The 13,003-nt window shown below is 32.9% G+C and overlaps 2 protein-coding genes and 1 non-coding gene across 3 annotated transcripts; 1 reads left to right on the top strand and 2 right to left on the bottom strand.

The window, feature by feature from the left end:
• Window positions 1-6,411: 6,411 nt before the first annotated feature.
• Window positions 6,412-6,661, bottom strand: LOC148225879 (RNase MRP). Its single transcript, XR_015812419.1, has one exon.
• Window positions 6,662-9,870: 3,209 nt separating this feature from the next.
• LOC148225878 (mitochondrial pyruvate carrier 2-like) lies at window positions 9,871-10,526 on the top strand. Its single transcript, XM_088204811.1, has 3 exons — window positions 9,871-9,977; window positions 10,045-10,085; window positions 10,154-10,526. The coding sequence occupies exons 1-3, from the start codon at window positions 9,893-9,895 to the stop codon at window positions 10,388-10,390; spliced, it is 363 nt and encodes a 120-aa protein (XP_088060937.1). The 5' UTR covers window positions 9,871-9,892; the 3' UTR covers window positions 10,391-10,526.
• Window positions 10,527-10,569: 43 nt separating this feature from the next.
• Window positions 10,570-11,165, bottom strand: LOC148225877 (uncharacterized). Its single transcript, XM_088204813.1, has one exon. The coding sequence runs from the start codon at window positions 11,089-11,091 to the stop codon at window positions 10,759-10,761; it is 333 nt and encodes a 110-aa protein (XP_088060939.1). The 5' UTR covers window positions 11,092-11,165; the 3' UTR covers window positions 10,570-10,758.
• Between the last annotated feature and the right edge of the window lie 1,838 nt (window positions 11,166-13,003).

Genomic DNA, 13,003 nt, shown 5'->3' with positions numbered 1-13,003 from the left:
CTAAGTTTAGAAAGATTACGTATTATTTTAAATGCACTAAAATTTTAATGTTGGATATAAAGTGTTTTATATAATACATCTAAAAATATTTTATGATTCATTAATACTTTTTTAGATTTATAATAGATATGTATTAAATAATTTTATTATAAAAAATTTAAATGGTTGAAACCCCCTGAAAAGTGTATAGATAATATATTTAAAAACGTGTACATTGATTTGCTTGATCGTCGCAGTGGCGTTCCCACTGCGACGATGCCGACACGATTTTATTGCTTTTGACGTGGATTTTTGACTTCTGAGAAGTGATAATTGTTTTTTGCACTCTTTTATTCGTCAAAATTAGATTTAGATATGTTTCATTCGATTCTCACCTATTGTATTGAAAACATCCATTTGCTGTTCAAACCAAAACCTAACTTAAACAAAATAACCAAACTCTAAAAAATATTTCTTGTACCAAGCGAAAAGTATTCGAATTAAAGTATATATTGTACCAAGAGCAAAGCATCAAATTTATAGTGGAAACTTTCCTAATTATAATTCCAAGTATCAAGTGTATATTATTTAAACCGAAGTACAATTATATATTCCCCTTAATAAAATAGCTCAAAACAAGCAACTCCACCAAAATATATTTGTACTGATCAATTGTTATTTATAATTGCTATTTTAAAATAATAATATATAATTCTGACCAAAAATAATTGAACAATTATTATTTTTACTGATTCTTTTACTAAAATAATACTGACCACTTTGTTAATAAAATACTGAGCATTAAAATAGAAGTGATATATTAAGCACTACGTAGCACTTATTTTGTAGATTATTTATATTTATATATTTTATAATTAGCACACGTGTTGTGTATTTTTTCGTACGACGAATGCATTTGTATCTCATGCATTTATAAATAAACGAAGCAGCCCGGCTAAATGAATTTCCAGTACAACATAACACGGGCATCTCATACATCAAAAATTAGTGTATTAAACATATAATCCGTATAGATGCTAACAAATATCGTGGAATAGAGGGAACGTTAATCTCTCATACTTTCCCCGATTGTATATAAGCCAGAACGCTATAGTGGAAAAAAACTTAACTATATACTTCCATCAAAGCTTCCGTTCGACACTTCCGTCAGAACTATATTAGTATCGCTCAGACTACCACTTCACTTTCGACTCGGAACGTACGAAAGTGCACCCTGAACTCGAATCACACAGAGAAAACAATCGCTTCTTCTTCGATCTTCCAAATTCAAATAGATCTTCAAACGCTTTGAAGATCACTAAACGCAGTACAGAGACAAACGACCAACGAAATATGTCCACGCCTCTAGAAAGTGTAATTTGCTTGACGAATATCTTTCACATGTCGAATTGTGCAGCGGGATAAATGTGACCTAATAATGTTTTTTGTCGTTTGGTGATCTATTGTTTCCGCTTGTGAAGCCCTTCCGTGCCCCACATTTTCGTGAGTATTAATTTAAACAATACAAAGGACATATGAAATATAATAATAATGGTAGTTAAGGATATATGATGTTATTGGTAAATACAGTTCAACATCTTGCTTCAATGTTGTCAGATTGGTAAGAAAGGAAAACATTTTTGCAGTATCATTGTAAACTAAAATGGGTCGAAAAAAATGTTGTGTAGTTCAAACTGCTATAGTATGAAAAAAATGCCTCCTAAAATAAGAAAAAAAACGACTTAAAAAAATTAAAATCGATTGACATCTTTCGGTCGCGCATCGTACTAAAAGCTTATAGAAATTGATGATATTGAATATTTTTTTTATCACTAAAAAGTTACGATCGACATAATCGATAGAAATAATTTACATTGATTCAAATTAAAAAAATATTATATAATTATAATGCTATTTATTTCTTCAGTTATATATGTAAATAGTAATAACTGTCGTACCTCAAAACAATAAAATATCTATATTTTTTTATCTAAAATTACTCTTAAATATTTTATATTATCAACTATTTTTATAATAGAGCTATTTATAACTATTTTTATATTAAAATCTAACATTGTTTTATATTTAATTAGTTTTATGATCATTTAGTATAAGTTCATTATTTTTAAACCATTTTTCTAGTATACTTAATTCATTATTTAAGTTATCTACAACCTTTTTAATATTATCGCCTATGCAATAAATTTAAATGTTATCTGCAATCAGATATATTTTTCAATATTATAATTATATATATTATAAACAACAACGGTCCTAATTTTGACTGCTGTGGTACACCGTGAGATATTATTTTCTCTTTAGAATAAGCTTAATTTATTTTTGCTTTCTCTTTTTTAAATAATTATCAAACAATTATAAAACTATTACACTTATTCATATAATCTCTAATTTCTTCAACATTATTATTCTGCTTATTGTTTTGAATGCTCTCTTGAAATCCAAGTAAACTGTTCCAATGATTTTGTTCGTATCCTTGGCCAACAACCAATTATTGTAATAATTAAATTGTTTTTTTTGTGAGCATGAGCCTATTGTATCATATATATATATATATATATATATATATATATATATATATATATATATATATATATATATATATATATATATATATATATATATATATATATATATATATATATATATATATATATATATATATATATATATATATATATATATATATATATATATATATATATATATATATATATATATATATATATATATATATATATATATATATATATATATATATATATATATATATATATATATATATATATATATATATATATATATATATATATATATATATATATATATATATATATATATATATATATATATATATATATATATATATATATATATATATATATATATATATATATATATATATATATATATATATATATATATATATATATATATATATATATATATATATATATATATATATTAGGTAATCCCGGAATCAATGTCGTTTTTTTAATAGGCAACTTTGGCTTAGTATTTTTGGGTCCGATGAGCAGTGAAGACGTGCGTTGTAATTTTTTTCTTTTCTGTGATCCTTTGCCTTTCTTTTAAACAAAAAAAAAACTTTTCTACCCCATTTACAAACAATGGCAGAGACGTGTCTTTCGGAAACACATTTAAGAAACTGTATGCTGTTTTCGTTTCATTAAAAAAAAACTGCGACAGAAGCAACAGAATGCATTTATGACATTTACGATGATATACTGGAAAAAAGAAAGTGCCAAAGTGGGTTCAAAAAATTTCCAACGGGCAATCTTGATTTGAAGGACGAGCTTCGAAGTGGACGGCCCAGTCTAGTGGATAGTCCAGCTCTAAAGGCGGAAATCGAAGCAAATCCGATTATGACCATTAATGAATTATCGAAGAAAGTCGGCACATCACGGTCGAACACCCATCGTTATCTTGAGAAACTGCGAAAAGTTAAAAAATAAGGTATCTCGGTTCCTCACGCGCTCACCGACGCAACAAAGCTCAACGCCTCAACACATGCAAAATACTGCAAGAAAAGCAACATTTTACCCCGTTTCTCCATGACTTTATCACCAGAGACGAAAAATGGGTTCTTTATCATGATATAAAAAAATAGAAACAATGGTTAAATCGAGGTCAAACCCCAATTCCAACACCAAAACCAGGACTACATCCTCGGAAAGCATTATTGTGTGTGTGGTGGGATTCGAAAGGTGTAATTTATTATGATGTTTTAAAACAAGGGCAAACTGTTACTGCAGCCCTCTATTGTGAACAGATGGACAAATTAAATACGACGTTACAAAAAATTAGACCTGCTCTTGTGAATAAAAGTAATGTCATTCTTCAACATGATAACGCCCAGCCGCATGTTGCCGATATTACCCGTAAAAAAATCCAGGACCTTAGCTGGGATGTTTTATTGCATCCACCCTATTCTCTGGACTTGGTACCGAGCAACTTTCACTTATTTCGCTTTTTAGAAACGCAATTAGGGAACAAAAAATTCGACAATTCGACAAAAACTGAAATCGGGTCTTTCGGAGTTCTTCGAATCTAAACCAAAAGCCTTTTATGAATAAGGAATTTTAGATCTAGTAACAAGATGGCAAAGAGTCGTAGATAACACTAGAAATTACTTTGTATTAAAAAAATATTAAATAATTGAAAAAAAAAATAAGTTTGAGTTTTAATAAAAAACGACATTAATTCCGGGATTACCTAATATATATATATATATATATATATATATATATATATATATATATATATATATATATATATATATATATATATATATATATATATATATATATATATATATATATATATATATATATATATATACAAGCCTTTTTAATTCCATTTATAATAAAAAAATATAAAATTCTGACAAAATTAGTTTCAGATCTAAATGGGTTTAATTGCTATTGCTAGAAAGTTTTTCAGAAAAAGACATAACAGATTGTGTTGTTTTAGATCAGCGGTTCCCAAAGTGGTCCCCACGGACCCCCAGGGGTCCCTGGGATCATGCAAGGGGTCTGTGGAAAATTAAAATTGATTTGGAGGTCCCTGAACAACGCCAGTGGTACAAAATAAAAAAATTGTGACACATTTTTATTAATATGGAAGTTAAAATAAATAACAATGAATTAAAAATTCACAAGAATTGTTATTTGCTAAATGTTTGGAAACGGAAACTTATCGGTACATTGTGTCATTCATCGACATTATTTGGTCGCAAAAAACCTTAGTGAACATTTGCATGAATCACTACATTATGTCATTAGAGCAGTTAATAAAATCAAAAGGAATGCCTTAAATGAGAGATTATTTGCTCAACTTAATTTGAAAAATGGTGATGACTTATGACTATAATCGTTTACTACTTAACACAGAAGTATGTTGGTTATCTAAAAGTGCATGTTTGGATCGCTTCTATTTGCTATTTGATTCAGTGTTGGAATTCCTGGAGAGTAAAGACAATGATTTGTGTCACAATTTTAATATCTCAAAAAATGGCATCGCTTATATGACTGATTTATTTGCCAGATTTAACGAGACCAATTTTTAAACTACAAGGTGACACATTAAATTTAATCAAAACTAAAAGTTTAATATCTGCATTTGTTGCAAAACTTTTGCTGTACAAACAAAACTTAAGAAGAAGAGAATATTCTCAGTTTACAAATGTTTCAAAATTGCAAAATAAAGATGAAGATTTGTTTGCTTATTGTCAACACTTAACGGCGCTTCATTTCGACCTTAACCAAAGATTTGAAGACATTCTTCACTTGGATATTCCCGACTAGGTGTTGAACCCTTTTGCAAGTAGTCATGGCACAAACAGATGAATACATACTAATACAGGAACAACTTAATGAATTATTCACAAATTAGGAGCTGAAACCAATGTTTAAACAAGGATACGACAACGTTCTGGTTACAAAAACAGATCCCAATTTATATCCAGCATTATGGGTTATTGTACAGAAGCTGTTGATTGCTTTTCCGTCTTCCTTTTGGGCGAATGTGGATTCAGTGCCCTTATGAGCCTCATCACAAAAACTCTTGGTTGCTACTCACAAACATTGAGCCGGACATAAATACACTCATAACATCCCATCAGGTTTATCCAAGTCATTAAATTTTTTTTGTATTTTAAAACAATTTATAATTTTAATAAATATAATACTTCTTCAACAAAATGTTTTATTTATATTTTATTTTTACGTCACCATTTACCATTCAAGACATCAAAGCTAAATTTGTAATTTTTCTATTATGCATTTTTTGCTGTTTTGTTTCGCTGTTTAGATCTTCATGTAATAAAAAACAATTTAAATACAGAGTTATAAAAATCTATCCTTGACCAACAACCAATCAATTATCACTACTTGTAATGCAATCTCAGTACAATGTTTTTCAATGAATCCCGATTGTTATTCGCACAGAACGTTTTGAGAAATAATAAATAAAAATTGGTAAATCCGGCCCTAGTTTTGAAAGTACGTATATTCTTATAAAACTATATATTTTAAAAGATAGCATAACAAGTTAAATTCGTGCCAGTAAATTATTAAAAAAATTCTCTATAAATCCACAGATGTCTCTTTGAAAATACATATATTGAAGTCCTTATCTAAATTTTATTACATTTATTTTAAAATTATATTGGAATTAAAAATTCATCGTAAAACGCGAAAATAACATTTTCTATGTTTAAAATCGAGATAAACATCGATGTCACGTTCGGAAGAACGAGCTATCTATAATATAATACGTTGTTTATTAACGTTTTAATTTTGTGGAATGTTATCATTAAATTGAGATGTCAGAGTGCTAGAAATTAAATATTATTTAAAAAAAAATATATTATGGACTCGAGAAGAAAAAAAGAGCAGCTCTATCGGATTGAGCCCCATTGTGTTGACGCCCGGAGGCGCTTCGAACATTGGCTTCGCTTCGACAAACGCCGGGGCGGAGGCGCCTCCGAGAGTCTTCCGAAGAATCTTCCCCTCCGCGCTCCCGCCCCGACCGACGACCTTAAGTCGCGGCACTTTCTGCCTCGGGTCCGGGGACTTTCCACAGGACGTTAAAAAGGGTCACGAGGGCCCGCAGGTGGTCCCGAAAGTTCGGATCGACAGAGCTAGCTAACGTTAAACTGATCTAAGACGTCGTATATATACTTAGTTTGTAAAAACATTCTGCTTGCGAAAAACAGTGTGCTACTGTGCTGCCATCTATTAACTGTTTTGGCAAACTACCAAAAATAACAAATATCACGTGTTATTTTTTTATATTAACCTTGACAATAAACTGAGTTAATTATCAGCCGATGTAAATATCTCATTGGAAAATCCGTTTCTCGCAATAACGAGAGAGGAAACAAATATTATATTATAGATATATCACACAAAACACCGCTTTCGTACATTCCGAGACTCGTATCACGGGCATGCGCGAACATAACCTAGGGTTGTCAGACATCGTGAGTAAATTTATTTTTAAGAATATATCGCTTGCGGTTCATGTTATATAAACAAAAATGATGGATATTTTTAATTAAAATAAACTAAACGGTACAAATATCTTTGTTGATCCTAAAAAATATTTATATGAACGACGTTTGTCATAACATAAAGTTCTTTATCATACACCCACTTACATATTTTTACAACAAAAATTTGTGTTTTTAACGATAAATCAAATAAACATATTTTAATACTAACGTTTACATGAAGACAGGAAAGTTTTTAATTGTTTTAATAAGCATCTAAGCGATTTCTATAAGGAAAAGTATTAGTCTATAATATTCTAGTATCTCAGTATATTTTTTACAGAAAATGGCAGTTTTAAATATTATTGCACCGCTCTGTTCTTACACACCGAAGCACCGAAATCGGAAGTTCTCTATTGAAGGAATAAATATGATTTGTGGCAACGGCGATTAAGCAGTACGAGGGTGCGAAATAATTTTGAAAAAACGTATCATAAGAACAACTTTCCTTGTTCAGAATATGCTATAAAAAAAACAATACTATAAATCTCTAACTGGATAAAGCGAAAAAAAAAAAACAGAAAGTAACTAATTGACCAATCGTTGAAACAATTATTTCATGTGGAGTAGCTCTGCGCTGTCACTGTGATTCTGCTTTTCTAATTTATAAGATGAAGAAGAAAATAAATATGAAGGAAACCTCTGAGTTTTTGTATGATATCTAGCAAAAGGTTGCGATAAAAACATAATTGAGCATTTTAGTAATGCCGGTAAAAATGCAACTTATTATTATTATCATTAGTCTGCAAATGGCAAATAAGATAATATATTGCTGTAATTCATATAATTTCAATTAAGTATTAAAACGTGTTAATGCAGCAGTGTTTTTTTTATTATGACAGATGAAATAACAGATATATCTTGTATAAAACCCTTTGTGTTTGTTATATAAATGAATGAATGAAAATCTTCTCTTAACTAGAAAGTTAAAAGAAGATTTTTTACAATTTGTTCCTATGCCACCGTCGGTAAAAGTTTGACTAGCTTTGTAAATACATAAAAAAAAAGTTAATTCAGCAAGTTTTGTTGCTAATATTCTTGACGAAACTTCAGATGTAATGACGAACTCGCAGCTCTCAGCAGTTTTACGTTTTTTTTATGAATGTGAAGCTCACGAGCGGTTAATTGGCTGTACAGCGTTAGCTCTGATAAAAAAGCCGCTGGTTTATTTTGCCACGTTGTAAATATTATTAAAGAATTGCAAATTCAAGAAAAATTGTTCGGACGGACTTATGATGAGGCAAGTGTAATGAACGGGAATATTACTGATTTGCAAACCAATGTACTCGAAGCTTATCCATTGACCATTTTTACATATTGTTGTGCTCATGTATTGAATTTAACATTACAACAAGGTCTTTTCAAGGTATGCGTTCGCTAACGCCATCTTACGCTTTTCGGGAATGTCCCCGTTTGACAGGCAGTCGGCTCTGATCATCGTTACGAAGCTGTTACCACGTCGAACTCAATAAAACTCACACCCAATCACACGTGTTTTAGATTCAGACCTTAGAACTAACCAGTTCGTGTATCCTGACACGTAACAGTATACTTTGCAAGAGTTTGTAGCTAAAAGACTTCCTTCTGTAGCACCTACGAAATGGAATTATACATCACGTTTAAGTAACACAGTTTAACAATACAGAAATAACTTTATAGACTTTTTTCGAAACTGTGAACTATGGGACCCCGATACAATAATAAAAGCACAAAAATTTTGTTCATAAATTTTCAAAACTTTTTGGAATAACCGATGTTATTTAACATTCTAAATCTCTAGATACATTATATTGCTATAAAAAAATTGCCGACGTTTTGCAACAACTCAGATATATACAGGATAGTAATTGCAAAAAAATATGGGATTCTTATATATTCGAAGAAAATTACTCCTGAGAAACAAATTAGTTATCGAAGAAAAGTTTACATTTAGTCAACTATGTAATAGTTGATAGTATATGTAAGCAAATTGAATCCCGATTTGTTCAATGTGTAAATTGGAATATTTTCACATTCTGGTGATAGAAAAATATGCTCAATATAAAGAAAACTTTCCAAATGAGTTAATCAATAAAGTAAAAAATAAAATATTCGTGTTCTGAATTTACAGAGAAACCTGTTCATGAACTTGTACAATTTATGAAAAAAATAATCTCGAGTCGGGTTTTCAGGAAGTAGATAAAATATCCAAACTAATATTAACTCTTCCAAGTAATACTGTTTTAGCAGAACGTGAATTTTATGGTCTGAAAAGAACCAATAGTTTTTTCCAAGTACCCAAGGCCAGGAAGACTATGTGGCCTAAGCTCGATTTCAATGAAGTGTTTTAATTCCTTATGGAATTAAAACAGAAAAGCAAGACATTTGAATAGAATTAATATATAAATAATAATAAAAAAAAAAATTTCATGTATCGACGATGACCCTACCGTTATATGCTCGCGCATGCGCACGGAACGAGTCTTGGCATGTAGCAAGTTAGGAAATTGAGAAATAGATGGAGAGAAGACGCAATAAAAACAATATTTTCATTTAACTGATAGTTCGGCGGAGCGCCGCAAGATGGCGGCAAATTTGCAAAGTTCGTTTTTGACGTTTGCAGAGCGATCGCTTTGGCGACGACCAGCGGCGGGATGAGATTCCGCCCTCGCCTTCGCCCTCGCCCTCGCTCTCGGCGCGCTTTGGCTCGGAACTGAGCACTATGCTATTTCGGGCGGTCGACGATGTCGAAGGTCGAGGTCGAGGTCGAGGCTTCGCAGACCTTGGCCGGGATGTACGCTCGCGCGGAAATCAGCGACGTCAGTGCGGTGACGGGCGTCCAACATGGCGGTCGTGTATCGCGCGCTGATCGCAGCGGCGGACCCCTTCGTCCCGTCCCGACTCAGACCGCTCTGGCAGCACCCAGCCGGTGAGTGTGCATACTCGGGAATATCGCGTATTTGCGCCGATTGATCGACGTTTTTCTCCCCCCCTAGGACCCAAGACCATCTTCTTCTGGGCGCCGATCTTCAAATGGGTGAGTTGGTGACGTTCAGTTTGTTGAATTTGGTCAAATTGGTCACAATGTTTCATTGGTGGTCACAGGGTCTGGTCGTCGCCGGGATCGGAGACCTGCAGAGGCCGGTGGAAAAGCTGTCGGTGACGCAGTCGGCATCGCTGGCGGCCACGGGAATCATCTGGTCCAGGTACTCGCTGGTCATCGTCCCCAAGAACTACAGTCTGTTCTCGGTGAACGTGTTCGTCGCGGCCACGCAGTGCTACCAGCTGTTTAGGGCCATACGACACGCTCGCTCTCAGAAGACGCCGGAAGATTTAGCATAATTTATTTACAATATATAACGCTCGCACCGGACGACAAAAACTACCGTGTATATTTTTGTATCCTTTACAATAATGTGATTGTGATCTCTAAAACCGTTATTTTTTTATTAGTCTATTAATAAATTTTGTCTTGTTACGCGCTCGTTTCATTCAATCGGCGGAATAAATAAAAGATCGTATCGGTTGTAAAACGCAAGTATTTTATTGGTTAAGTGTTAGGTATGTATTAAGATAACGTATAATGTAAAAATAAATAAAACGCCGTTTAAAAGTAGGAAAGGTGCTAAGCGTAGACAGTAAAAAATATCACAAATCGCGCGTCGGTAGGACGCTCGCGACAAGTAAGCGCGCCGCTCGCCGTTCGCCGTTCACCAGAGGCCCGAGGAAAAGCCGCCGGGGGGGACGCGCCCTCGCGTCGACGCCGGCTCCTTCTTCTGCTCCGACGGGAAGAAGCTCTTCTGCTCGTCGGCGGCGTCCGGTCGTTGGGGCGCGGCCCTCTCGGCGGCAGGGGCGGGCGCCTTGCCCATGATCTCGTTCATCATGTCCGAGTTCTGCTGGTCGTTCTTGGGGCGCTGGGGGCGCGCGTTCTCCTGCGGCGGCCCGAAGATGTCCGAGTGGCCTCCGCCCGGCGGCTTCAGGATGCGGCTCGACGACTTGGTCCCGTCCTCCCCGATCCCCACGCAGGCTGCGGTCGACGACATTTCAGTTCGGGGGCGGCGAGGCTTCTAGCCGATTCGAAATCGACCAACGGCGCCAGCCCACGCCCCGAAAAAGTGGCAACACCGAGTCGCCTCTTCGACGCCCCTATAGCGAAACATTATTTATTTTTGTTTCATTATCTTAAATCATTTATAAAATAACTGTGACCGTTAAATTTGAAACAATAATAATAAATTATCCGTAAGTATATATTATAAAATTTAACTTTAATAAAACGTTTTACAAATATAACACATACAATATTAAATAAACCTAATCCTGTATTTAAATTCAACTTCTGTTTGTCATATTTTTATAATATTTTTCAATTTGATAATAACAATATTCTTTAATGGTAGGAATTAAATATCTGGCGTGGAGTGTATTATCTGTTATTTTTATGGCTTTATTTTGGATAGCTTCAAGTTTATTAAAATTAGTATTATTCGCGTATTCCACACTAGACAACAACAGGGCTGATTAATTGTCTGTAGACTATGATTTATTTTTTTTATTGTAAAAAAGCGCGCTTTTTCTATTAAATATTGATTTTAGAGCTGCAATGGTGCTAAGCCCTTTTGACCGGAGTTCGGTAATATGTTTGTTGAATTTAATTTATGCATTTGTTCACTCATAATGGGTGCAGGCGAGAGTTATCTACGTTTGGTGAATATTATTACTTCTGTTCTGTCTTGATTAATTTTAATTCTCCATTTAATAAAATATTTTTTAAGTTTTCAAGGGATTTTTCAAGTTTAACTGTAATAATAATGATAGTTTAGTATTTTTTTTAAATTGGAATATTATTAGTATATAGAATGAAGAGAAACGGACCAAGTATACTTCCCTGAGGTACACCAGCTGGTAACGCGGTATCGAAAATTTATTATTTAGTGAAACAACGCAGCTTTGATTCCTCTGGGTAAGACCGTAAAATATAGATAATGTAATAGGAAGTTCCATATTTTAAAAGTTTATAGATTAATCCATCATGCTATAATGTATCAAAATCCTTAACCATATCTAGCAATAAAAGACCAGAACTTTTTTTTATATTAAAACTGGCAGATATATGTTTTGTTAGTCTGTTAAGTTGATCGAACAATGTTCGCGGAAACTAAATTGTTCATGAATGAGTTTGCTGTTAAGAGATTCGCTTAATCAAGATAAAATATATTTTTTTAAATACTCTTAAAATTGCATATTAACCACCTGATACTAGTATTTTACAACCCACCCGATCGAGGAGCTATTGCCGTTTTCGAGGCGCACTGTTTAAAAATTACATTTTTCCAAGTGACAGTAGCGTTAGAAGCAATAAGAAAAGCTCTTCAAGCTTTGAAAGAATTTTATTATTCCCACATTAAAAATACAGAGAAAGAGCGGCGAGGCAATTTTCAATATGAGTTTCATAGACATTTATAATTTATCACTTAAACCATATTTTCGCCAGTAATAATATATATATATATATATATATATATTATTACTGACATAATACTGTACATAATGGTAAAAGAGTATTTGGACTTTGGATCAACTTCGTTCTTCGCCGCATTTTATTTATATATCAGAATAATTTATTTTTCTGGAGCAATACGGAGCAATATGGGAAATAAGACGTTCGTCTGTACTTTTTCCGTGTATTTTCCCCTGAGAGACTTGACTTAATGACAGCTCCAATACTCTAATTGGTTTTAGAACTTTCATTATGTTAACTTTGGATTTGAACAACAAATGGACGTTTCGCAACTGTCAAATTGAGTTTTATAGACATTTTAGAGCAGCATTTAAGTTCACTAGCGCCTCTTAGTTGAATTATATTTTCGCTAGTATAAATATATATCTACAGGTAAAATGTATTTGGACTACTAGTGAAAATAAACTTCACCATAAAATATACATTTACTGTAG

Source organism: Plectrocnemia conspersa, unplaced genomic scaffold (genome assembly GCF_051122295.1).
Source record: "Plectrocnemia conspersa isolate PC_06_02 unplaced genomic scaffold, ASM5112229v1 ptg000014l, whole genome shotgun sequence".
Lineage (NCBI taxonomy): Eukaryota > Metazoa > Arthropoda > Insecta > Trichoptera > Polycentropodidae > Plectrocnemia > Plectrocnemia conspersa.
Note: the sequence above shows the minus strand (reverse complement) of the source record. Positions and strands in the feature narration are given on the sequence as shown.

Bases quoted from the DNA above. Each gene is read 5' to 3' on its own strand.
- LOC148225878 (XM_088204811.1), top strand. From the start codon at position 9,893: ATGGCGGTCGTGTATCGCGCGCTGATCGCAGCGGCGGACCCCTTCGTC. The intron at 9,978-10,044 runs GTGAGTGTGCAT...CTCCCCCCCTAG, and splicing joins GCTCTGGCAGCACCCAGCCG to GACCCAAGACCATCTTCTTC. The intron at 10,086-10,153 runs GTGAGTTGGTGA...TGGTGGTCACAG, and splicing joins GGGCGCCGATCTTCAAATGG to GGTCTGGTCGTCGCCGGGAT.
- LOC148225877 (XM_088204813.1), bottom strand. From the start codon at position 11,091: ATGTCGTCGACCGCAGCCTGCGTGGGGATCGGGGAGGACGGGACCAAG.